The sequence below is a fragment of the Oncorhynchus nerka genome, linkage group LG19 (assembly GCF_034236695.1).
Source record: "Oncorhynchus nerka isolate Pitt River linkage group LG19, Oner_Uvic_2.0, whole genome shotgun sequence".
NCBI classification, from domain to species: Eukaryota; Metazoa; Chordata; class Actinopteri; order Salmoniformes; family Salmonidae; genus Oncorhynchus; species Oncorhynchus nerka.
Genome location: NC_088414.1, coordinates 23,124,163 through 23,149,671, shown reverse-complemented (window position 1 = coordinate 23,149,671; position 25,509 = coordinate 23,124,163). Strand labels below are relative to the sequence as shown.

The 25,509-nt window shown below is 42.5% G+C and overlaps 1 protein-coding gene and 1 long non-coding RNA gene across 2 annotated transcripts; one reads left to right on the top strand and one right to left on the bottom strand.

Moving 5' to 3' along the window:
- Nucleotides 1-465: 465 nt before the first annotated feature.
- Nucleotides 466-2,437, bottom strand: LOC115101206 (vasotocin-neurophysin VT 1). Its single transcript, XM_029620511.2, has 3 exons — nt 1,833-2,437; nt 1,099-1,300; nt 466-948 (listed from the first exon to the last, which is right to left on the bottom strand). Exons 1-3 carry the CDS (start codon nt 1,950-1,952, stop codon nt 809-811), a joined length of 462 nt encoding a protein of 153 aa, XP_029476371.1. The 5' UTR covers nt 1,953-2,437; the 3' UTR covers nt 466-808.
- LOC135562398 (uncharacterized) lies at nt 1,943-25,509 on the top strand. Its single transcript, XR_010459914.1, has 2 exons — nt 1,943-2,600; nt 19,522-25,509. It is a non-coding gene; the product is annotated as an uncharacterized LOC135562398 (long non-coding RNA).

Below are 25,509 nucleotides of genomic sequence, written 5' to 3'. Positions count from 1 at the left end.
GTATCACCTGAAAGGGAAAGTTAATCCTAAAATCAAAGATTATATGGTGCCAAATCTTAATAATAATTTGGTTGGTGCTTATTTGTCCTGTTTCACACATGTACAAGTGTGAATTGTACATTTATTTTTTGCTTAGCCCACTCTCCCTGAGACACCCTCAGTGGGGTCACGGCCAGGGTCAACGGGGACCCTCAAGCAATTATTGTTAAGTGCCTTGCTCAAGGGCATATTAACAGATTTTTCACCTTGTTGGCTTGGGGATTCGAACTAGCCATCTTTCAGTTACTGGCCCACCGCTCTAACTGGTAGGCTACCTGCTTGGTATTCCAGACTTGAATAAAAAAATGTGCTCCATAGGAATGCAAAACCATTAATAAATTCACTTGAATTTAGACAGAGTTATTGTCACCAACCCTGACAAGAACCCCTTTGTTTTTGTGGTGAACAATCCCTATAAAGCTGCTGTTTGCCTGTTACTGTACCTCTCAGTAAGCCATAGAAAATACACATTTTAATAGTGCAAGAAAATATTTATTAACTACATATTTACATCCCTGCCACCCCAGTAGATTGTACAATGCATATTTGAGTTGAAGCATTAGAAATGACAACTTACTGAAGGCTACTGAGCACACAGTAAACATTCATGTAGAGCTGATAAATTTCACCCTTATGTAGCAAGCCTGCTCTCTACTTCTGCTGTGTGTCTGTGAATCTGTGTGAGGTTTGTTTTTGTAGTAGTGCATGTGAAATGGTGAATTTAAGCTCTATTCTGGGTGTGTTCAGGTGAGGGATGGGCAGTGGTTGGTTACTGAGGTCTCCCTCTGCTGGTGGCATGTAGGATCCGCAGCAGGTCTCCTGCCAAACCACCCATTAAGGCAGCGTTCTGTTCGCTGGGTGACTGACGTTTACTGTCCTCTAGGCAGTCTGGGTCTAGCACACAACTCTCTGTAAAAAAAAGTTCAATAGTATTATGACAAGTGGATGATGCAAAAATATATTTGGATTCAAGTAAGTGCACAAGTCACCTCCCATTAGTAAAACATTTTAGCAACTGTTTCAAAGCTCACCTTTCCATTTACTGACTAACTGTCTTACCTGAGTCACAGCAGACTCCGGATGCAGCACAGCTTCCCTCAGAGCCACACACTCTTCCTCCAGCCTGGCAGGGGGAGGGCAGGTAGTTCTCCTCCACACAACCAGCTGCCTCTGGGGAGCCCATGTAACAGCCCATTCCCTCCCCACAGCAGATATTGGGGCCAAAGCAGCGGCCCCTGTCCCCGGGGCCGCACGACATGCACTGGAAATGAAAGCATCCATTGTTAATCCCTGTGCTAATGGTAGTGGCCAGCAGACAGTGCCTTTTGGCCATTATGCACGACCATAGCGCATTGGAAACACGGCTACACAACACCTGCATGTATAATTCCCGCTGATTACTGCATTTGAGGTTGAAATGAATACCGTTAGTATCTAGCCTACTTTGAGCCATGATTTAATTTTGCAAGCATGAGCAAGGAGTCACATGAAGGACCATTATGACGCCAAAATCATCCCTATTTTGCGCAATGAATGTGGCAGCATATAGGCTATCCACGCGAAGCTGCTTTGATACTAATCTGACTGATTTCATTTTCATAAATAGGCCCAACTGATTCGAATAAATAGGCTTCTTAATTCAAGCAATAGGTTATTTGCACCAATAAAGTTTCATAAACACCAAAGCACTCGTTACTGTAACTATAAACGAACTTCGAAATTTAAAAAAATAAACTTACTTGGGAACACATCAGTAACTTTACTTCCCATTTTAAATCGACGAATAAACTCACCTGTCGTGGAAGATCGGGAAAAGAGCGCTTCCCGCCTCGCGGACAGTTCTGGATGTAGCACGCGGAGGAGAGCGCGAGGAGCCCCAGGACCCACAGCAGTGGAAACGTAGAATATGGCATCTTGTTCAGTCTGAAGTGCTTCGTCCAATTGATACTGTCGGCTACAACAGAACTCTTTCAAAGGGCTCGGTTTTTCTTTTCGAATGTCTGCTAGGAACTTTCCGTTATTTATAGGGATGTACCAATTGATAAAGCTTACGCTTTTTCGCCTACGTCATCACAACACTTTGCACCCCAATGGGTCCACCCCCAATGTCCGATCTGATATTTGATGACTCAGCTTTCAAAATTAATCTCTCCCATTTGGATTATAAAAAGTATATTAGAATAGAGGAATGACACTTAGAATAAGATGGATGAGCCTGACAGTTTGACACCGTCTGTCTGTATACTTCAAGGAGTTGACGGGAGACTACCCTTTACACCTGCCCACTGTCAGACCAAATGGATATTGCCTTGAAATGATGTGAAGCTATAGACATTCCAATAAGATGCATTACAAAGAAATGGAACCATTCAACTCCATATATTGCCAATGAGGTTAATAATTGTCTCTAAAAAAATATCCTAAACCTGTATTTTTACAACATACAGATCATTTGTTCTTAAATCTCATTTTAGGTCATGCAAGTTGTCTCCCCTTAATTAACCCTTTGCATTCCAATCATAGGACAAGAGACTGAGAAGAGGGATGGCCAAGAAAGAACTGTGAGTGATGGAGAAACAAACGGTGTGACATTGATCCAGAGTGGTGTGCTTGTGACAAGCTATTAGACAGACAGACAGAGCAAGCAGAGAAGACCCAGGGTGATGAGCTGCATCAGAAATCTTCCATTTTGTTTAAGGCACATCAAGCAGGACCTCTGATTATGAGAAGATGCTGTCAGTCCCTTTACAGGGATGACAAGGCTAATTGCTCTGAATATTTATGATTGTTACACTAAACCAGCCATTCATATGCAAGGCAGCAAACAAAATGGAGCAATAGTGAGAAGTCATGGGGAGCCATCAAACGGATGGAGCAAAAAGAACAATTTCTACCCCCACCCCTATGGCTTCATGGTAATGCTGTGATGTAAAAAAAAATACAGCCAGTACAACTAGTACAGTTTAGTACAGCACATGGTGTGGTAGAAGATACAGACGTCCTAATGATTTTGGGTAGATTAGCCAATGGTGCAGCTTGGCACACACATTTCTTAGACTGCCCAATGATTCCATACATAGTCTACTGTAGAGTTATGGCAGTGGTGAGAGAACTGGGAAATAAACCATTCTGAATGTAACAATCGTCTATATGAGAGTAGCTCTCCAATACCTTGGAATAAACCATATCAGTAGGACATGACATGGGACAGATAAAAAAAAAAGCTATAGCTAGTGTAAGGTTTTAAATAACCATATTTATGCAGTGCCATTTGACACCATTATTTAGGAATATATCAAGCTATTGGAAATTCAAATGTGCCTTTCTAAATTAGTGTTAATTCTTAATGTCATAACAGGTGGCTTGTTGTGTATCATACTGGCATTGGAATAGTAAAATCTCAATAAGTGTCTCGTTACAACAATTACTCAGAGAAGAAGTGACAAACATGGCATCAAAGACCATCTCTGAAGAGGGTCAGAGGTCAGACTCCAACGCAGAGATGCGTCAGGGGACAGTGTGTGCCTGTGTGTGTGGAGAGACCGACATTGTACAGCACTTACAGTGCATTCGGAAAGTATTCAGACCCCTTCGCTTTTCCAGATTTAGTTAAGTTAGTCTTATTCTGAAATAGATTTGTTTTAATCCCTCATCAGTCTACACACAATACCCCATACTGACAAAGCAAAAACAGGTTTTTAGAAATGTTAGCAAATTTATTCAAAATAAAAAATATTACATTTACATAAGTATTCAGACCCTTTACTCAGTACCTTGTTGAAGCACCTTTGACAGATATTACAGCCTTGAGTCTTCTTGGGTATGACGCTACGAGCCTGGCATACCTGTATTTGGGGAGTTTCTCCCATTGTTCTCTGCAGATCCTCTCAACTCTGTCAGGTTGGATGGGGAGCGTCGCTGCACAGCTATTTTCAAGTCTCTCCAGAGATGTTCGATAGGGTTCAAGACCGGGCTCTGGCTGGCCCACTCAAGGACATTCAGAGACTTGTCCCGAAGCCACTCCTGCGTTGTCTTGGCTGTGTGCTTCGGGTCATTAACCCGGAAGCCAGCCACACCAATGTGTCGGAGGAAACACCGTACAGCTGGCGACCGAAGTCGGCGTGCATGCGCCCGGGTGCCACAAGGAGTTGCTAGAGTGCGATGGGACAAGGATATCCCAGCTTGGCCAAACTCTCCCCTAACCCGGGCGGTGCTGGGCCAATTGTGCACTGCCTCATGAGTCTTCCGGTCACATCCCAGCTGCGACACAGCCCGGGATCAAGGCCGTATCTCCCAACCATCCAGGAACAGTTTGGTGACGAACAATGCCTATTCCAGCATGATGGAGCACCTTGCCATAAGGCAAAAGTGATAACTAATTGGCTTGGGGAACAAAACATCGATATTTTGGGTCCATGGCCAGGAAACTCCCCAGACCTTAATCCCATTGAGAACTTGTGGTCAATCCTCAAGAGGCGGGTGGACAAACAAAAACCCACAAATTCTGACAAACTCCAAGCGTTGATTATGCAAGAATGGGCTGCCATCCGTCAGGATGTGGCCCAGAAGTTAATTGACAGCATGCCAGGGCGGATTGCAGAGGTCTTGAAAAAGGGTCAACACTGCAAATATTGACTCTTTGCATCAACTTCATGTAATTGTCAATAAAAGCCTTTGACACTTATGAAATGATCGTAATTATACTTCAGTATGTCATAGTAACTGACAAAAACATCTAAAGACACTGAGGCAGCAGGCTTTCTGAAAATTTACATTTGTGTCATTCTCAAAACTTTTGGCCACGACTGTAGAAACATCTCAAGGATGATCAATAGAAGCAGGATGCACCTGAGCTTAAGAACAGTATGGTGCCAACATACTGCTCGCCATACTGGCGACCATCTCTGGAGCCAACAGATGGTCGCCTCGCTTCGAGTTCTTAAGAAACTATGCAGTATTTTTTGTTTTACGTATTCTTACATTGTTACCCCAGGAAATCTTAAGTCTTATTACATACAGCCTGGAATAACTATTGGATAGAAGAGCAATGTCAACTTACCAACATTACGACCAGGAATAAGATTTTCCTGAATCGGATCCTCTGTTTGGACCACCATCCAGAACAATGAATATAATTCCAGTAGACGATCCAAAACAATGACGTCGCAGAAGGGGCAGTTGAACCGGCCACCTGACCAGGCTCCCGAGTATACTACTAGCCAATGTCCAGTCTCTTGACAACAAGGTATATGTGATTTGAGCAAGGGTTGCCTTCCGGAGAGAGATATCAGAGATTGTAACAGTCTCTGTTTCACGGAAACAGGGCTCTCTCGGGATATGCTGTAGGAATTGGTTCAGCCACCGGGCTTCTCCATGCATCGCGCCAACAGAGAATTATTGTCAGTTATAGTCACAGCTGTGTACATTCCCCCTCACGCAGACACCAAGACGGCCATTAAGGAACTTCACTGGACTATATGCAAACTGGAAACCATACATCCTGAGGCTCCACTTATTGTAGCTGGGGATTTTAACAATGCAAATTTGAGAACAAGTCTACCTAAATTCTTCCAGCATATTGATTGCGCTAAGCGCATGCGCAAAACCCTCGACCACCGATACTCTAACTTCTGTGATGCATACAAAGCTCTCCCTTTGGCAAATCCAACCACGACGATGCTTGTTCCTTCCGTCTTATAGGCAAAAACTCAAACAGGATGTACAGTGGGGCAAAAAAGTATTTAGTCAGTCACCAATTGAGCAAGTTCTCCCACAAAGATGAGAGAGGCCTGTAATTTTCATCATAGGTACACTTCAACTATGACAGGCAAAATGAGAAAAAAAAATCCAGAAAATCACATTGTAGGATTTTTAATGAATTTATTTGCAAATTATGGTGGAAAATAAGTACCGCAAGGCAATCAAACAAGCGAAATGCTAGTACAGGGACAAGGTGGAGTCGCAATTCAACGGCTCAGACACAAAACATATCGAACTACAAAAAGAAATCCAGCCACGTCACGGACACCGACGTCACGCTTCCAGACAAACTAAACACCTTCTTTGCCCGCTCTGAGGATAATACAGTGCCACCGTTGCGACCAGCTAACAAGGACTGCACATGCTTCAAGATGGCTACCATTGCTCCTGTACCCAAGAAGGCACAGATAACTGAACTTAACTGAAATCTCAAACAAAATAAACAGTTTAGGACCACTGCACTGGCAAATTATTAGTGTCTCATTTTGAGCAGAAGGTATAGATGAGAGTGCGAGTCGATTCTTCATCATGAAGTGCTTTGAGAGACTAGTCAAGGATCATATCACCTCCAACTTTCTGGCCACCCTAGACCCACTTCAGTTTGCATACTTCCCCAACAGGTCCACAGACGACGCAATTGCCATCACACTGCACACTGCCCTATCCCATCTCTACAAAATAAATACCTATGTAAAAATGCTGTTCATTGACTACAGCTCAGCATTCAACACCATAGTACCCTCCAAGTTCATCATCAAGCTGGAGGCCCTGGGTCTCGACCTGTCCAATTGGGTCCTGGACTTTCTGACGGGCCGCCTCGAGGTGTTGAAGGTAGGAAACAACACTTCCACTTCGCTGATCCTCAACACTGGGGCCCCACAAGTGTGCGTGCTCAGCCCCCTACTGTACTCCCTGTTCACCCACGTCTGCGTGGCCATGCACGCCTCCAACTCAATCATCAAGTTTGCAAACGACACAACAGTAGTGGGCTTGATTATCAACAACGAGATAACCTATAGGGAGGAGGTGAGGGCACTCGGAGTGTGGTGTCAGGAAAACAACCTCTCAGTCAATGTCAACAAAACAAAGGAGATAATCGTGGACTTCAGGAAACAGCAGAGTGAGCATCCCCCTATCCACATCGAAGGGACAGCAGTGGAGAAGATGGAAAGTTTTAAGTTCCTTGGTGTACACATCAGACACACTGAAATGGCCCACTCACACATACAGTGTGGTGAAGGAGCAACAGCACCTCTTCAACCTCAAGAGGCTGAAGAAATATGTCTTGTCACCCAAAACCTTGACAAACTTTTACAGATGCACAATCGAGAGCATCCTGTCGGACTGTATCACAGCCTGGTATGGCAACTGCTCCGCCCACAACCTCAAGTCTCTCCAGAGGGTGGTGCGGTCTGCACAACACATCACCGGGGGCAAACTACCTGCCCTCCATGACACCTACAGCACCCAATGCCACAGGAAGGCCAAAAAGATCATCAAGGACATCAACCACCTGAGCCACTGCCTGTTCACACCTCTACCATCCAGAAGGTGAGGTCAGTCCAGGTGCATCAAAGCTGGGACCGAGAGACTGAAAAACTGCTTCTATCTCAAGGCCATCAGACTGCTAAACGGCAATCACCAACTCAGAGAGGATGCTGCTTACATTGAGACCCAATCACTGGCCACTTTAATAAATAGATCACAAGTCACTTTATACAATGCACTCTAAATAATGCCACTTTAATAATGTTTACATATCTTACATTTTATACCATCTATTTTACCTTGCCTATGCCCCTCGACCATTGCTCATTCATATACTTACATGTACATATTTTCATTCACCCCTTTAGATTTGTGTGTATTAGGTAGTTGTTGGGGAATTGTTAGATTACTTGTTAGATATTATTGCACTGTCAGAACTAAAAACACAAGCATTTCGCTACAATCACATTAACATTTGCTAACCATGTGTGTGTGACAAATACAATTTGATTTTGAGTCTCATAGCAAAGGGTCTGACTACTTATGTAAATAAGGTATTTCTGTTTTTTATTTATAATACATTAGCAAAATAATTCTAAAAACCTGTTTTCACTTTATCATTGTTGTATTGTATGTAGATTGATGAACATTTTTTATTTAATTGATTTAATACATTTTCGAATAAGGCTGTAACTTAACAAAATGTGGAAAAGAATGTGTGCAGCTGACAGAAACCTTGGTGATATCAAAAGCTTTGACGCTGGTTCCTGCTACAGCCTATCTGTTAACACCCCTACAATTTCTTCCTGTTTGAACTGAAATACAAATTTTAAATGTCCTCATTTAAAAAAGTTATTCAATAAATAATGTATGCGTTAAATGTATTGATATACTTTATATATACCTTAAACTAACAATTAATGAAAAAACAATTATCCAAACATTAAGGCCTAGATTCAATCAGATCAAGAGTTAATGGCGACAAGCAGACACCCGCATAGCAGCATTGCAGATGTTTTTGTTGGGAAGTGGAACTGCGTTGGAGCTGTCCAATCGGGTTAGCAGCTGCTCTTGCGATCATTGTCATGAAGCCACACCTGCCCCACTCACGTTAGAAGTTCAGAACAAGAAAGTGGAGGCTATATATAAATAATTAAGCTCAAATTGAAAAATTATTCAACAAAATGAGGATTTATATAATCTTAGTCATGGTGTAAATTACATCTCACATTCCAGTGTTCAAACTTGTAAACAAGGCTGCATGGGATTTCTGTTAATGCAACTCCGTGCAGCCAATGGCAATGTTGGCTTTAGGTATAAGCTAATGTCAGGAGCCACTTGCGGATTTGATAGCTCTAACGCAGTTCCGCCTCTGACACAGCCTAAACATCCGCTATGCAGATGTAGCCGATGTGAAATGGCTTGCTAGTTAGCGTAGTGGCGTTTCAATCGGTGACGTCACTTGCTCTGAGACCTTGAAGTAGTGGTTCCCCTTGCAGCTCTGCAAGGGCCGCGGCTTTTGTGGAGCGATGGCTAACGATGCTTCGATGGTGACTGTTGACTGTTGACGTGTGCAGAGTGTCCCTGGTTCGCGCCCAGGTCGGGGGGACGGACGTAAAGTCTATACTGTTACATAGGCTAAAGTGGATCTGATTGAATAGAGCCCAAAGTCAACCTATTTTTCCTGCCCTTTATCATGGTTTTCATGTGAACAATCTGTTGTCTATCATGAAACCCTGTCATTGAAATTATTCACTGTATATGAAAATGAAATTTCCATTACACAATAGTCTATTTGTTTCTGAGCCTTGAGCACAGAGCTGGAAACTTTGCAAACAACCTCTTCTATAACTCCCTCCACATCCTTCAGTGACTCTATGTCATGACACACTTCCATTTCAATTTGACAATCCACTTAAAAGGACCAGCGGCCTCTGGCACACGTCCTCTGCTTTGAGAAGGACATCGGAAACAAAGTAGTTATGAAATCGGGACGTAATTGAATAAATGCGTCATACCCACCTTTAACCATGTTGCTTGTGGCCTAGACAATGTCATTGCCAAGAAACTAAACCCTGCATCACGCATATTAGAGAGTTTTAGAAGTACTAGACAAGATCAGAAAAGCACGCCTTCTTGTATAGATGCGGTAAAGAGGTCAATCGAACTCGACCAAAACAATGGAAACACGTGGGGGAAAGACCCCGAGTCTGTCTCCTTATTGCCCCCCAGTAAAATTTGCCTACATTTAGAATATGTATTAATAATGTGTATTTCACACTATGTTGAGGTGAAGATCGGAGTATAATGCTTGTATTGATGTCAACCCTAAACACATGTTCAGGTCATCCCTACCAATCAACTGCATTACAGTTCAAACTTGTTAAAGGAATTTCATTCCTATATGTTCACCAACCAATTCAATTAAAACACTCTGCCCATTTCTAAGAATTTGTAGATACTTATTTGCATAAAATGGACAGAAACCAGTCTCAAAATCAATCAATAGCATTTATTCTCGAGAGTACTACATATAAAATCATGTACATTAGTTTATATACCTACTATTTTGTCATAAATGTCTCTCCTCTCAGATACAATGGCAATATAGTTCACAAGCCTTCCCACATTGTCTACCACCTGTTAAACAATCTACTACTAGCCCAAGGTCTCCCCCCTCCCTGGGTAGAGACAGGATGTCCTGTAAGGAACACAGCATTCCAGCCAGTCTGACGATAGCTCCATTATTTTCTAACAAGGAACAGAAAGTCCTAATTCTTGACGAAAACTATACACATTACATTCAGTATTATGATTATAATAAGATTCATACATCCATACAGTAACATAGTAGTATTCTGTTTAGTTTTCGTTCTGATTTAAATGTATAAATAATTTAGTCATTATTCATAAAAATCCCTTAACAAACTGAATTTGACTACCACCACTGATTTCTGTATGGTAGCTATGCTAACCAGTTTATAAAAACGGGAGTTAGCATTTAGCAGTCACTTATACTAAACCTGAAAAGAGAACTTCTACATGTTATGCAGCGAAAACAGACAAATCGGACTTAAGTAACCACATTATGGGACTGTTACAATACATCAATCATGACGGATTTGACAAATATCCACTTTGTTAGATCAGAGTTGTTGAAGGTGCTCCAATCTGGTCAACGGAACATCTGCATTCTATTGACTCCTTTAGCACATTTATTCAGTTGTCTCTGAGTGCAGTGAAATTGTATTTTTTAAATTTAACTAGTTAAACTTAACTAGTTAAAGAACAAATTCTTATTTACAATGATCGCCAAGGAACAGTGGGTTAACTGCCTTGTTCAGAATGACAGATTAGTACATTGTCAGCTTGGGGATTCGATCTAGCAACCTTTCGGTTACTGGCCCAACACTCTAACCACAAGGCTACCTGCTGCGCCAAATGCAGTGAAAGAAGGAATAATATTCTGGTTACCTTCCAGTTACAGTGGCAAGAAAAAGTATGTGAACCCTTTGGAAATACCTGCATTTCTCATCTTCATCTTAGTCACAACAGACAAACACAGTGTGCTTAAACTAAAAACACACAAATTATTGTATTTTTCTTATGTATATTGAATACATCATTTAAACATTCACAGTGTAGGTTGGAAAAAGTATGTGAACCCCTAGGGATAATGACTTTTCCAAAAGCTTATTGGAGTCAGCTAACCTGGAGTCCAATCAATAAGACGAGATTGGAGAAGTTGGTTAGAACTGCCCTGCCCTATAAAAAATACTCACAAAATTTGAGTTTGCTACTCACAAGAAGCATTGCCTGATGTGAACCATGCCTTGAACAAAATAGATCTCAGAAGACCTAAGATTAAGAATGATTGACTTGCATAAAGCTGGAAAGGGTTACAAAAGTATCTCTAAAGCCTTGATGTTCATCAGTCCACAGTAAGAAAAATGGTTTATAAATGGAGAAAGTTGAGCACTATTGCTACTCTCCCTAGGAGTGGCCTTCCTACAAAGAGCACAGTGCAGAATGCTCAATGAGGTTAAGAAGAATCCTAGCGTGTCAGCTAAAGACTTACAGAAATCTCTGAAACATGCTAACATCTCTGTTGACAGGTCTACGATACGTAAAACACTAAACAAGAATGGTGGTCATGGGAGGACACCACAGAAGAAGCCACTTTTGTCCAAAAAAATCATTTCTGCACGTCTGAAGTTAGCAAAAGAGCACCTGGATGTTCCACAGCGTAATGGCAAAATATTCTGTGGACAGATTAAACTAAAGTTAAGTTGTTTGGAAGGAACACACAACAATACGTGTGGAGAGAAAAAGGCACAGCACACCAACATCAAAACCTCATCTCAACTGTAAAGTATGGTAGAGGGAGCATCATGGTATGGGGCTGCTTTGCTGCCTTAGGGCCTGGAGAGCTGGCTATCATTGACAGAAACCACATATCCTGAGGCTGCATTTATTGTAGCTGGGGATTTTAACAAGGCTAATCTGAAAACAAGGCTCCCTAAATTTTATCAGCATATCGATTGCGCAACCCGGGCTGGCAAAACACTGGATCATTGTTATTCTAACTTCCGCGACGCATATAAGGCCCTCCCCCGCCCTCCTTTCGGAAAAGCTGACCACGACTCCATTTTGTTGCTCCCAGCCTATAGACAGAAACTAAAACAGTAAGCACCCGTGCTCAGGTCTGTTCAACTCTGTTCCGACCAATCGGATTCCACGCTTCAAGATTGCTTCGATCACGTGGACTGGGATATGTTCCGCATAGCGTCGAACAACAACATTGATGAATACGCTGATTCGGTGAGCGAGTTTATTAACAAGTGCATCGGTGATGTTGTACCGATGCACAGCGTCTATCAAACCATTCCCCAACCAGGAACTGTGGATTGATGGCAGCATTCGCGCAAAACTGAAAGTGCGAACCACTGCTTTTAATCAGAGCAAGGTGACCGGAAACATGACCGAATACAAACAGTGTAGCTATTCCCTCCGCAAGGCAAACAAACAAGCTAAGCGTCAGTATAGAGACAAAGTAGAATCGCAATTCAACGCCTCAGACATGAGAGGTATGTGGCAGGGTCTACAGTCAATCACGGATTTCAAAAGAAAAACCAGCCCAGTCACCGACCAGGATGTCTGGCTCCCAGACAAACTAAACAACGTCTTTGCTCGCTTTTAGGACAATACAGTGCCACTGACACGGCCCGCTATCAAAACCTGTGGGCTCTCCTTCAGTGCAGCCAACGTGAGTAAAACATTTTTTTTTTTTTTTTTTTTTGCCAGACGGCATCCCAGGCCGCGTCCTCAGAGCATGCGCAGACCAGCTGGCTGGTGTGTTTACAGACATATTCAATCAATCCTTATCCCAGTCTGCTGTTCCTACATGCTTCAAGAGGGTCACCATTGTTCCTGTTCCCAAGAAAGCTAAGGGAACTGAGCTACATGACTACCGCCCCGTAGCACTCACTTCCGTCATCATGAAGTGCTTTGAGAGACTAGTCAAGGACCATATCACCTCCACCCTACCTGACACCCTAGACCCACTCCAATTTGCTTACCGCCCCAATAGGTCCACAGACGATGCAATCGCAATCACACTGCACGCTGCCCTAACCAATGTGGACAAGAGGGTCTGGGTCTCGACCTCGCCCTGTGCAACTGGGTCCTGGACTTCCTGACGGGCCGCCCCCAGGTGGTGAGGGTAGGTAACAACATCAACGCAGGGTGCGTTCTCAGCCCTCTCCTGTACACCCTGTTCACCCACGACTGTGTGGCCATGCACACCTCCAACTCAATCATCAAGTTTGCAGACGACACTACAGTGGTAGGCTTGATTACCAACAACGACAAGATGGCCTACAGGGAGGAGGTGAGAGCCCTCGGAGTGTGGTGTCAGGAAAATAGCCTCACACTCAATGTCAACAAAACAAAGGAGATGATCGTGGACTTCAGGAAACAGCAGAGGGAGCAGCCCCCTATCCAAATCGACGGAACAGTAGTGGAGAGGGTGGAAAGTTAAGTTCCTCTGCATACACATCACGGACGAACTGAAATGGTCCACCCACACAGACAGCGTGGTGAAGAAGGTGCAGCAGCGCCTCTTCAACCTCAGGAGGCTGAAGAATTTCGGCTTGTCACCAAAAACACTGACAAACCTTTACAGATGCACAATTGAGAGCATCGCCGCCTGGTATGGCAACTGCTCCGCCCACAACCGTAAGGCTCTCCAGAGGGTATTGAGGTCTGCACAACGCATCACCGGGGGCAAACCAGCTGCCCTCCAGGACACCTACACCACCCGATGTTACAGGAAGGCCAAAAAGATCATCCAGGAAAACAATCCCCCGAGCCACTGCCTGTTCACCCCGCTATCATCCAGAAGGCATGGTCAGTACAGGTGCATCAAAGCGGTGACCGAGAGACTGAAAAACAGCTTCTATCTCAAGGCCATCAGACTGTTAAACAGCCATCACTAACATTGAGTGGCTGCTGCCAACATACTGACTCAACTCCAGCCACTTTAATAATGGAACATTGATGTAATAAATGTATCACTAGCCACTTTATATAATGTTTACATACCCTACATTACTCATCTCATATGTATATACTGTACTCTATACCATCTACTGCATCTTGATGTAATAAATGCATCACTAGCCACTTTAAACAATGCCACTTTATATCATGTTTACATACCCTACATTACTCATCTCATATGTATATACTGTACTCTATACCATCTACTGCATCTTGATGTAATAAATGCATCACTAGCCACTTTAAACAATGCCACTTTATATCATGTTTACATACCCTACATTACTCATCTCATATGTATATACTGTACTCTATACCATCTACTGCATCTTGATGTAATAAATGCATCACTAGCCACTTTAAACAATGCCACTTTATATCATGTTTACATACCCTACATTACTCATCTCATATGTATATACTGTACTCTATACCATCTACTGCATCTTGATGTAATAAATGCATCACTAGCCACTTTAAACAATGCCACTTTATATCATGTTTACATACCCTACATTACTCATCTCATATGTATATACTGTACTCTACCATCTACTGCATCTTGATGTAATAAATGCATCACTAGCCACTTTATATCATGTTTACATACCCTACATTACTCATCTCATATGTATATACTGTACTCTACCATCTACTGCATCTTGCCTATGCAGTTCAGCCATCATCATTCATATATTTATATGTACATATTCTTATTAATTAATTTACACTTGTGTGTATAAGGTTGTTGTGAAATTGTTAGGTTAGATTACTTGTTAGATATTACTGCATGGTCGGAACTAGAAGCACAAGCATTTCGCTACACTCGCATTAACATCTGCTAACCATGTGAATGTGACAAATAAAATTTGATTTGAAAAATGAATTCCCAAGTTTATCAAGACATTTTGCAGGAGAATGTAAATCTGTCCGCCAATTGAAGTTCAACAGGACAACGACCCAAAACACAGAAGTAAATCAACAACAAAATGGTGTCAACAGAAGAAAATACGCCTTCTGGAGTGGCCCAGTCAGAGTCCTGACCTCAACCGGATTTTAAAATGCTGTGGCATGACCTCAAGAGCGGTTCACACCAGACATCCTACGAATATTGCTGAACTGAAACAGTTTTGTAAAGATGAATGGTCCAAAATTCTGTTGGTTGAGTTTATTACTGCCAAAGGGTCAACCAGTTATTAAATCCAAGGGTTCACATACTTTCCCCACCCTGCACTGTAAATGTTTACACGGTGTGCAATCAAGACATGAAAACATATCATTGTTTGTGTGTTATTAGTTTAAGCAGACTGTGTTTGTTTATTGTTGTGATCTAGATGATCAGATCAAATATGACCAATTTATGTAGAATTCCAGGTAATTCCAAAGGGATCACATACTTCTTCTTGCAACTGTATGTAGCTAGCTGAAATAGAACCAGAGAGAGATATAAAATGTTTAAATCTGGTATAAAACGTTTACCTTCACAACTCCCCAAAAACATTTATTTTGCATCAGTACTTTGTTGACATTGTGCAGAGCTAACTCTAGATAGTGGATGGATAATGACAGCAAATATCCAATAGGCTTTAAAGGCCACAACACATAAAGCATGGTCTTTTCTCAGGAATTTACTAATTTCCTTCAAGGCGACTGAAGGAACTAACCTTAGTTGGATGGGCCCTTGAACCACATTGGTAATCTCACAGAGAATGATTTTAAAGATAAATTAATACATTTTGTTCCCCGCACTCTATTGTGCCTGTTTAACCTTTGAACCCCAACCAAGGTGACCAAAGGCCTTGATCGAAGGAACATGATGTATGGGGTTGATGACATCATTTAATACAGAGTAAGATTGGTTAGCAAGGGACAGTTCAACATTTACTGGGGTGGGGTCTGGTCTGGTCCAAAAGAGGGGAGGGTTGTATAACTTCTTTTGTTGCTTTGGGAGCGTTGTTTTTTTATTGAGCACAGAGGAGGGTAGTGCTTTTTTCCCGTGATTTACATTTGCAGATTTTACAATATAATGTCCTCATCTGCTTGCATGTGCCTCCCCTATAAATGTGTTTTGGTACTTCCCATATGCACTACTCTTTTCCATGTGCTTACTATACCACAGGTCAATATAGTCAACTGTCTATCCTGCCCTCTATCTAAAGTGCATTTGTAAAGTATTCAGACCTCTTGACTTTTTCCACATTTTGTTACGTTACAGCCTTATTCTGAAATGGATTAAATTAAAAAAATCCTCATTGATCTACACATAATACCTCATAATGACAAAGCGGTAACAGGTTTTTCGAAATGTTTGCAAATGTATTACAAATAAAAACATACGTTATTTACATAAGTACTCAGACACTTTGCTGTGAATAAGAGGGCTTTCACGGCATTATTAAAATGATATTTTAATGCAATTATAGTTCCCGAGTGGCACAGCGGTCTAAGGCACTGCATGCATCTCATCTCAGGTAAATTCAATTGATTGGACATGATTTGGAAAGGCACACCTGTTTATATAAGGTCCCGAAGTTGACAGTGCATGTCAGAGCAAAAACCAAGCCATGAGGTCGAAGGAATTGTCTGTAGAGCACTGATATAGGATTGTGTCAAGGCACAGATCTGGGGAAGGGTACCAAAAAAATGTCTGCAGCATTGAATGTTCCCAAGAACACAGTGGCCTCCATCATTCTTAAATGGAAGACATTTGAAACCCCCAAGACTCTTCCTAGAGCTGGCCACTCGGGCCAAACTGAGCAATTGGGGGAGAAGGGGCTTTGTCAGGGAGGAGACCAAGAACCTGATGGTCAATCCCAAAGCGATCCAGAGTTACTCTGTCAAAATGGGAGAACCTTCCAGAAGAACAACCATCTCTGCAGAACTCCACCAATCAGGCCTTTATGGTAGAGTGGACAGAAGGAAGCCACTCCTCAGTAAAAGGCACATGACAGCCCGCTTGAAGTTTGCCAAAAGGCACCTAAAGACTCTCAGACCATGAGAAAAAAGTTTATTTGGTCTGATGAAATGAATATTGAACTCTGGCCTGATTGCCAAGTGTCAAGTCTGGAGGAAAATGGGCACCATCCCTACGGTGAAGCATGGTGGTGGCAGCATCATGCTGCGGGGATGTTGTTCAGCGGCAGGGACTGGGAGACTAGTTAGGATCAAGGGAAAGATGGACAGAGCAAAGTACAGAGACATCCTTGATGAAAACCTGCTCCAGAGCGCTCAGGACCTCAGACTGGGGCAAAGGTTCACTTTCCAACAGGACAACGACCCTAAGCACACAGCCAAGACAACGCAGGAGTGGCTTCGGGACAAGTCTCTGAATGTCCTTGAATGGCCCAGCCAGAGCCCGGACTTGAACTCGATCGAACATCTCTGGAGAGACCTGAAATTATCTGTGCAGCGACGCACCCCATCCAACCTGACAGAGCTTGAGAGGATCTGCAGAGAAGAATGGGAGAAACTCCCCAAATGCAGGGGTGCCAAGCTTGTAGCGTCATACCTAAGAAGATTCAAGGCTGTAATCACTACCAAAGGTTCTTCAACAAAGTACTGAATAAAGGGTCTGAATACTTCTGTAAATGTGATATTTCAATTTTTTTCTATTTTTATACATTTGCAAAAATGTATAAAAACCTGTTTTTGCTTTGTCATTATGGAGTATTGTGTGTAGATTGCTGAGGAAAAAAACTATTTCATTAATTTTAGAATAAGGCTGTAACAACAAAAAGTGGAAAAGGTCAAGGTGTCTAAATACTTTACAAAAGCACCATATAGTAAACTATAGTGGTAATTTTAGTCAATATCTGCAATACCTTAACTAGCATACCACACAAAATCTTTCAAATCTTCACAAATCTAATTGGCAGCCGAGAGGCCAGGTGCGTCATTGCGCATGAAATAACAGTCAAGACACAGTTCAAAAAGCTCCCCTATTGATCCTATTTTGGGACAATAAACTTATCGTACCTAGACTAACCAACAACACTCCAATTCTGCATTTAAAAAAATATTTAACTAGGCAAGTAAGATAAGAACAAATTCTTATTTACAAAGACGGCCTACCCTGGCGACGCCCTATGGAACTCCCAATCACGGCCGGATGCGATACAGCCTGTATTCATACCAGAAACTGTAGTGACACCTCTTGCACTGAGATGCATGCAGTGCCTTAGACCGCTGTGCCACTCAGGAACTATAATTGCATTAAAATATAATTTAATAATGCCGTGAAATCCCTCTTATTTTTATGTTTCATTCCATTTGGATCAGTTGTGGGTCGACAGATTATAGAATGGCACAGTAGCAGGCCAGTCTGGCTGTATTTTTAACTTCTGATGCGTTGTATGCTGCCGATCATCATTCTCCTATATAATGTGGCCACATAGGCTTATGTTCCCAGCAGGCCCATTAATTCAGGAAAGCTTAACATGTGTTCTAGAGATCCTGGTTCGAGTCCAGGCTCTGTCGCAGCTGGCCGTGACTGGGAGACCCATGGGGCGGCGCACAATTGGCCCAGCGTCGTCCGGGTTAGGGGAGGGTTTGGCCAGCGCGGTCTAGCGACTCCTGTTGTGGGCTGGGCGCATGCATGCTGACACTATCGCCAGGTGTACAGTGTTTACTCCAACACATTGGTGTGACTGGCTTCCGGGTTAAGTGGGCATTGTGTCAAGAAGCAGTGCTGCTTGGTTGGGTCGTGTTTCGGAGGATGCATCGCTCTTGACCTTTGCCTCTCCCGAGTCAGTACGGGAGTTGCAGAGATGAGACAATATGCTAAAAATTGGGGAGAAAAAATAATAATAATTCCAGCATCCAAACTATGCAATGGCCATTCGATTAATCGAGACATTACAAAACACCAAAAAGTTTCATTACAATCAGAGATTCTTAAACCAATGCTGAGTAGGGAGTGATGTATTGTCTGTTTGTCGAGATTGACATACTCTACTTGATTGTGGTGTTGCATTGGTTATGTATGGTGCATTGGCACAGAAACCGTTTGGTGAATCTGCTGCTTATATTTTATATCATTACAAATACAGCATCAAAAATGTGGAAATTTGGATTTTCCCGCTGATCATTGTTCGCAGCCGGCACTGATTGTAGTGTAATGAGACAGGCAGGGAGAGTGAGCTAGTCCATGGTGTAGTTGCAAAAACCATCAAGCGCTATGATGGAACTGGTGGCACAGGAAAGGAAGACCCAGAGTTACCTCTGAGCAGAGGATAAGTTCATTAGAGTTAACTGCACTTCAGATAGCAGCCCAAATAAATGCTTCAGAGTTCAAGTAATAGACATATTTCAGCATCAACTGTTCAGAGGAGACTGTGTGAATCAGGCCTTTATGGTCGAATTGTTGCAAAGAAATCACTACTACTTCTTGCTTGGACCAAGAAACACGAGCAAAGGACATTAGACCAGTGGAAATGTGTCCATTGGTCTGATGAGTCAAAGTTTGAGATTTTTGGTGAACGGATGATCTCTGCATGTGTGGTTCCCACCGTGAAGCATGGAGGAGGTGGTGTTATGGTGTGGGGGTGCTTTGCACTGTCTGTTTATTTAGAATTCAAGGCACACTTAACCAGCATGTCTACCACAGCATTCTGCAGCAATACGCCATCCCATCTGGTTTGCGATTTAGTGGGATTATCATTTGTTTTTTGACAGGACAATGACCCAAAACACACCTCCAGGCTATATAAGGGCTATGTGTCCAAGGAAAGTGATGAGTGCTGCATCAGATGACCTGGCCTCCACAATCACCCGACCTCAATCCAATTGAGATGGTTTGGGATGAGTTGGACTGCAGAGTGAAGGAAAAGCAGCCAACAAGTGCTCAGCAGATGTGGGACTGTTGGAAAAGCATTCCAGGTGACTACCTCATGAAGCTGGTTGAGAGAATGCCAGGGTGTACAAAGCTGTCATCAGGGCAAAGGGAGGCTACTTTGAAGAATCTCAAATATATTTTGATTTAACACTTTTTTTGGTTACTACATGATTCCATATGTATTATTTTGTGTTGTCTTCACTATTATTCTACAATGTAGAAAATAGTCATAATAAAGAAAAACCCTTGTATGAGTAGGTGTCCAAACTATTGACTGGTTCTGTATTTGAAATATTGAATTTGGTCTTCCTGCTATTAGCCCATAGAAACCTATTGAATAACAGAATCATAGTCAAAAAATAAATGAAAAGGAAGTACGCTATATATACAAAAGTATGTTGTCACTCCTTCAGATTAGTGTATTTGGCTATTTCAGCCACACCCGTTGCTGACAGGTGTATAAAATCGAGCACACAGCCATGCAATCTCCATAGACAAACATTGGCAGTAGAATGGCCTTACTGAATAGCTCAGTGACTTTCAACGTGGCACCGTCATAGGATGCCACCTTTCCAACAAGTTAACTCGTCATATTTCTGCCCTGCGAGAGCTGCCCCAGTCAACTTCTTTTATTGTTTAGTGGAAATGTCTAAGAGCAACAACGGCTCAGTCGCAAAGTGGTAGGCCACACAAGCTCACAGAACGGGACCACAGAGTGCTGAAGCATGTAAAAATAGTCTGTCCTCAACACTCACTAACAAGTTCCAAACTGCCCCAGGAAGCAACGTCAGCACAAGAACTGTTCGTCGGGAGCTTCATGAAATGGGTTTCCATGGCCGTGCAGTGGAAACGCATTCACTGGAGTGATGAATCAAGCTTCACCGTCTGGCAGTCTGACGGACAAATCTGGGTTTGGCGGATGCCAGAAGAACGCTATCTACCCGAATGCATAGTGCCAACTGTAAAGTTTGGTGGAGGAGAAATAATGGTCTGGGGTTGTTTTTCATTGTTCGTGCTAGGCCCTTAGTTCCAGTGAAGGGAAACCTTAACACTATAGCATACAATGACATTCTAGACTAATTTTGTGCTTCCAACTTTGTGGCAACAGTTTGGGGAAGGCCCTTTCCTGTTTCAGTATGACAGTGCCCCCGTGCACAAAGCAAGGCCCATACAGAAATTATTTGTTGAGATCGATGTGGAAGAACTTGACTGGCCTGCACAGATTCCTGACTTCAACCACACTGCACCTAAATTGGAACGCCAACTGCAAGCCAGGCCTAATCGCCCAACATCAGTGCCCGACCTCACTAATGCCCTTGTGGCTGAATGGAAGCAAGTCCCCTAGCAATATTCCAACATCTAGTGGAAAGCCTTCCCAGAAAAGTGGAGACTGTTATAGCAGCAAAGGGGGGGGACCAACTCCATATGAATGCCCATGATTTTGGAATGAGATGTTCAACAAGCAAGTGTCCACATACTTTTGGTCATGTGTATGTTTTGAAATGTCTGTCCTATATCTGAGATAAGAAAGATCAGGAATATGTTTTTACTGTGGAATAAACCGTATACCTTTGACGTGGAAATGCCCTATTCACTTTCACAGATTTTTCGGCACAGTACCAAGTTACCTTCAGACGAGTCCCATGACAGTGGTGGGGGTCGTAGAGCAAAACGGAGAACACCATCGTGTTCGTGAGTGTCATCTTTAAAAGGGTCATATTAGTGTGTAGCCCAAACTGTTTAGACTCTATAGACGTTTTCGTGAGAAGACCGATTTTCAGGATGGTCTGACATAAACTGCTGTAGCTCTGCGACCTTCCACTGCAGATGCAAAAGGCCAACATCGGCAGATGCGGTGGAAGACGCAGCCTATTCAAATAACCCAGATATCTCTAGCTTAAACAGACAAATGTGTACATGGTAGTCTAAACACTTGGTAAATCTGTTTTATAGATTACCACAAAATTCACATTGAATAAATCTAAATCCAGATAGCTGATGTTCTGAAAGAGCTGCAAAATCTGGACCCCTACAAATCAGTCGGGCTAGACAATCTGGACCCTCTCTTTAAAAAATGATCCACCTCTTCAAAGGGGGAGACACTCCAGACCCAAACTGCTACAGACCTATATCTATCCTACCCTACTTTTCTAAGGTCATTGAAAGCCAAGTTAACAAACAGATTACCGACCATTGCGAATCCCACCGTACCTTTTCCGCTATGCAATCTGGTTTCCAATCTGGGCATGGGTGCACCTCAGCCACGCTCAAGGTCCTAAACGATATCATAATCGCCATCGATAAGAGACAATACTGTGCAGCTGTATTCATCGACCTGGCCAAGGCTATCGACTCTGACAATCATCACATTCTTATCGGCAGACTCAACAGCCTTGGTTTCTCAAATGACTGCCTCGCCTGGTTCACCAACTACTTCTCAGACAGAGTTCAGTGTGTCAAATGGGAGGGCCTGTTGTACGGACCTCTGGCAGTCTCTATGGGTGTGCCACAGGGTTCAATTCTTGGGCCGACTCTTTCTCTGTATACATCAATGATGTCGGTCTTGCGGCTGGTGACCTCTACGCAGACTACACCATTCTGTATACTTCTGGCCCTTCTTTGGACACTGTGTTAACAAACCTCCAGATGAGCTTCAATGCCATACAACTCTCCTTCCAGACTCACATTAAGCATCTCCAATCCAAAATTAAATCTAGAATCAGCTTGCTGTTTCTCAACAAAGCATCCTTCACTCATACTGCCAAACATACCCTGGTAAAACTGACAATCCTACCGATCCTTGACTTCGGCGGTCATTTACAAAATAGCCTCCAACACTCTACTCAGCAAATTGGATGCAGTCTATCACAGTGCCATCCGTTTTGTCACCAAAGCCCCATATACTACCCACCACTGCAAACTGTATGCTCTCGTTGGCTGGCTCCTCGCTTCATATTCGTTGCCAAACCCACTGGCTCCAGGTCATAAGTCTTTGCTAGGTAAAGTCCCGCCTCATCTCAGATCACTGGTCACCAAAGCAGCAAGCGCTCCAGCAGGTATATTTTACTGGTCACCCCAAAGCCCATTCCTCCTTCGGAAGCCTTTCCTTCCAGTTCTCTGCTGTCAATGACAGAAACAAACTGCAAAAATCACTGATGCTGGAGACTCGTATCTCCCTCACTAGCTTTACGCACCAGCTGTCAGAGCAGCTCACAGATCACTGCACCTGTACATAGCCCATCTGTAAATAGCCCATCCAACTACCTCATCCCAATACTGTTATTTTATTTATTTGGCTCCTTTGCACCCCAGTATCTCTACTTGCACACTCATATTCTGCACATTTATCACTCATGTTTAAGTGCTATATTGTAATTATTTAGCCACTATGGTCTATTCATTGCACACACTGTATATAGACTTTTTCTATTGTATTATTGACGTATGTTTGTTATTCCATGTGTAACTCTGTGTTGTTTGTGTCACACTGCTTTGCTTTATCTTGGCCAGGTCGCAGTTGTAAATGAGAACTTGTTCTCAACTAGCCTACCTAGTTAAATAAAGGTGAAAAAAATAAAAATAGCACTGCAGTCACTTTTTTTTCTGAACATTCTCATGATTTTGTTCAGAAACATCCCCACTTAATGTTAATACCTCAAAAATAAGCTACATACTATGTCAAATATTCACATGACGGACATACGACAGGGTGGGAGGTAGCCTAGCAGAAACAGCATTGGGCCAGTAACCCGAAAGGTCGCTGGTTTGAATACCCGAGCCAACAAGGTGAAAAATCTGTCAATGTGCCCTTGAGCAAGAGTGTGCCGTATTACTATGGCTGATCCTGTATAATGCTTATACAAAGGTAGGACAGATATTTATTCAGTTCCAGTATGTAGGTTGAAGCAACAATATTGGCAAAGATGTATTTTCAGTACTTGAATCCATGAGGAACAAACACAAGACGTAGTGGATATGGCTATAGGGAGAAAAGAACATCACAACTTCCTCTCCAAGGACAGTTCTGACTCATGCTTCGTCTCCTCCTGAAAAGGAAGGGTATATTGACGTGGAGGATAGACACGGAGTGAGGCACGCAGACACGGGCAGGATAAAGGATAAGACACACTTAAGAATCTCTTAAATCACAGAAAGTGCAAGACAAAAGCATGTTAAACAATTCACTAGTGACCACATTCCAAAGTGACAAATAACAGCTTTCGCAATGGCAAAATTTCACAATTTCTGTCACGTTGAGGCTATGCAATGCCAATTGAGAAACCCAGCATGACAGGCCAAATTGGTGTGTAGAAATGTTCACCTTCCTCCATTCCTTCCAGTTATTGGGCATAGGGCCAGAGTTTTTCCCTGACCAGGTCAGACCAATTAAGGTCTGGTTATGTAACAGGTGGTTCAGTGAACTACGGTCGCATGATGAGTATCCTTTCCTTGAGACCTGACAACTTGCTCTAGCCTCCAAAGCTAATGCCTAGGCTTTAGCTCGGCATGCTAACATAGTCTTGCATTGTACAGATGACCCCGGTTTAACCACAGTTGGTCAGTCAGATCAGTGGGTCCGCTGGCTTACACAAACGTGGACTAAGGGCACGGACACTTTTATTGTGTTGGTGCATGCTGTTAAGTTCAAAGGGACATTGAAAAGCTTTGACCTTCATAGAACGAGTAAACATGATGGAGAACAGTTGGTCACCAAGTATCAAAAGACTCAGAGAATGATTGACCCTGCTCTCTATAAGAAACAGCTGACATTGTAAGGTGAAGTCTTTGGTCTATTGAGAAAACATTGAAACACTGTCACACTCGAACGACGTCATTCAGAGAGACATAAGTCAAATGTACAGTGATGCGTTGAGAGTTTTGTAAGATTTGGCACAACCTATTTCTTGACTGAATAGCCTCTTTTAAAAAAGGGCCGTTAGTGTTTTGTAAATTAACACATGAAATGAAGAATATGGCTATGACAAATGTGAAAACCTTCACGTTGACTGACGGTAATTGTTCATGCCATGCCTTGTGTATTTTTTTTCTGATTTAAAATACTTTGTCAAAGTAAAGGATGTATAGTTGTTGACATGTAGCGAATAGAAAATCTCCTATAAATAACACATGCTGTCCCTTTTTATACTTCCTGCCTCAAGAACACAACTGGATAAATAAAGGCGTATCAATTCTGGTCATGAATTTGCACCACACCTCTGATTATCGTTTAGTGTTCTTCATTTTGTACGCTTGGCCTTCGATTACTCTCACCCACACGCAAACAAACTCACACACTAATAACTCAAATCTGGAGAACCAGGTGTATGAACAGTCAATCAAGAATATTTTAATTTCCTGCACGTACAAAAGGGCACATGGGCTTTAGATTTAAGATCCTACTTTGAATTCCTGATTAACATTAACGAATGGTAATTTAAAACCCTTCACATATGTGCCTCCACTCAATAACATGAAAACCTCATAACTTTTCTTAATTAAATGAAATACATGAATGCATGTGCATAGTGAAGCAGAAGTACATAGCTGGGAGAAAAAAAAATGCTGGATTTAGGGGTTGGCGAATTATAATAGAACATTTTAGGCCAAATCACATGTGGTAGACATGAATCAGATATCTATACTGTATAGACAGCTGGACTGGGGGTAAATGGCACAAAACGTAAGGTTATAAGCTGTTAAATATCGCAATATTAAAAACCCATCAAATCGAGGAGGGAAAGTCTGATAGGCTACAGTGCCTTCGGAAAGTTATAAGACCCCTTGACCCTCCACAGTTATGTTTCAGCCTTATTCTAAAATGGATTTTT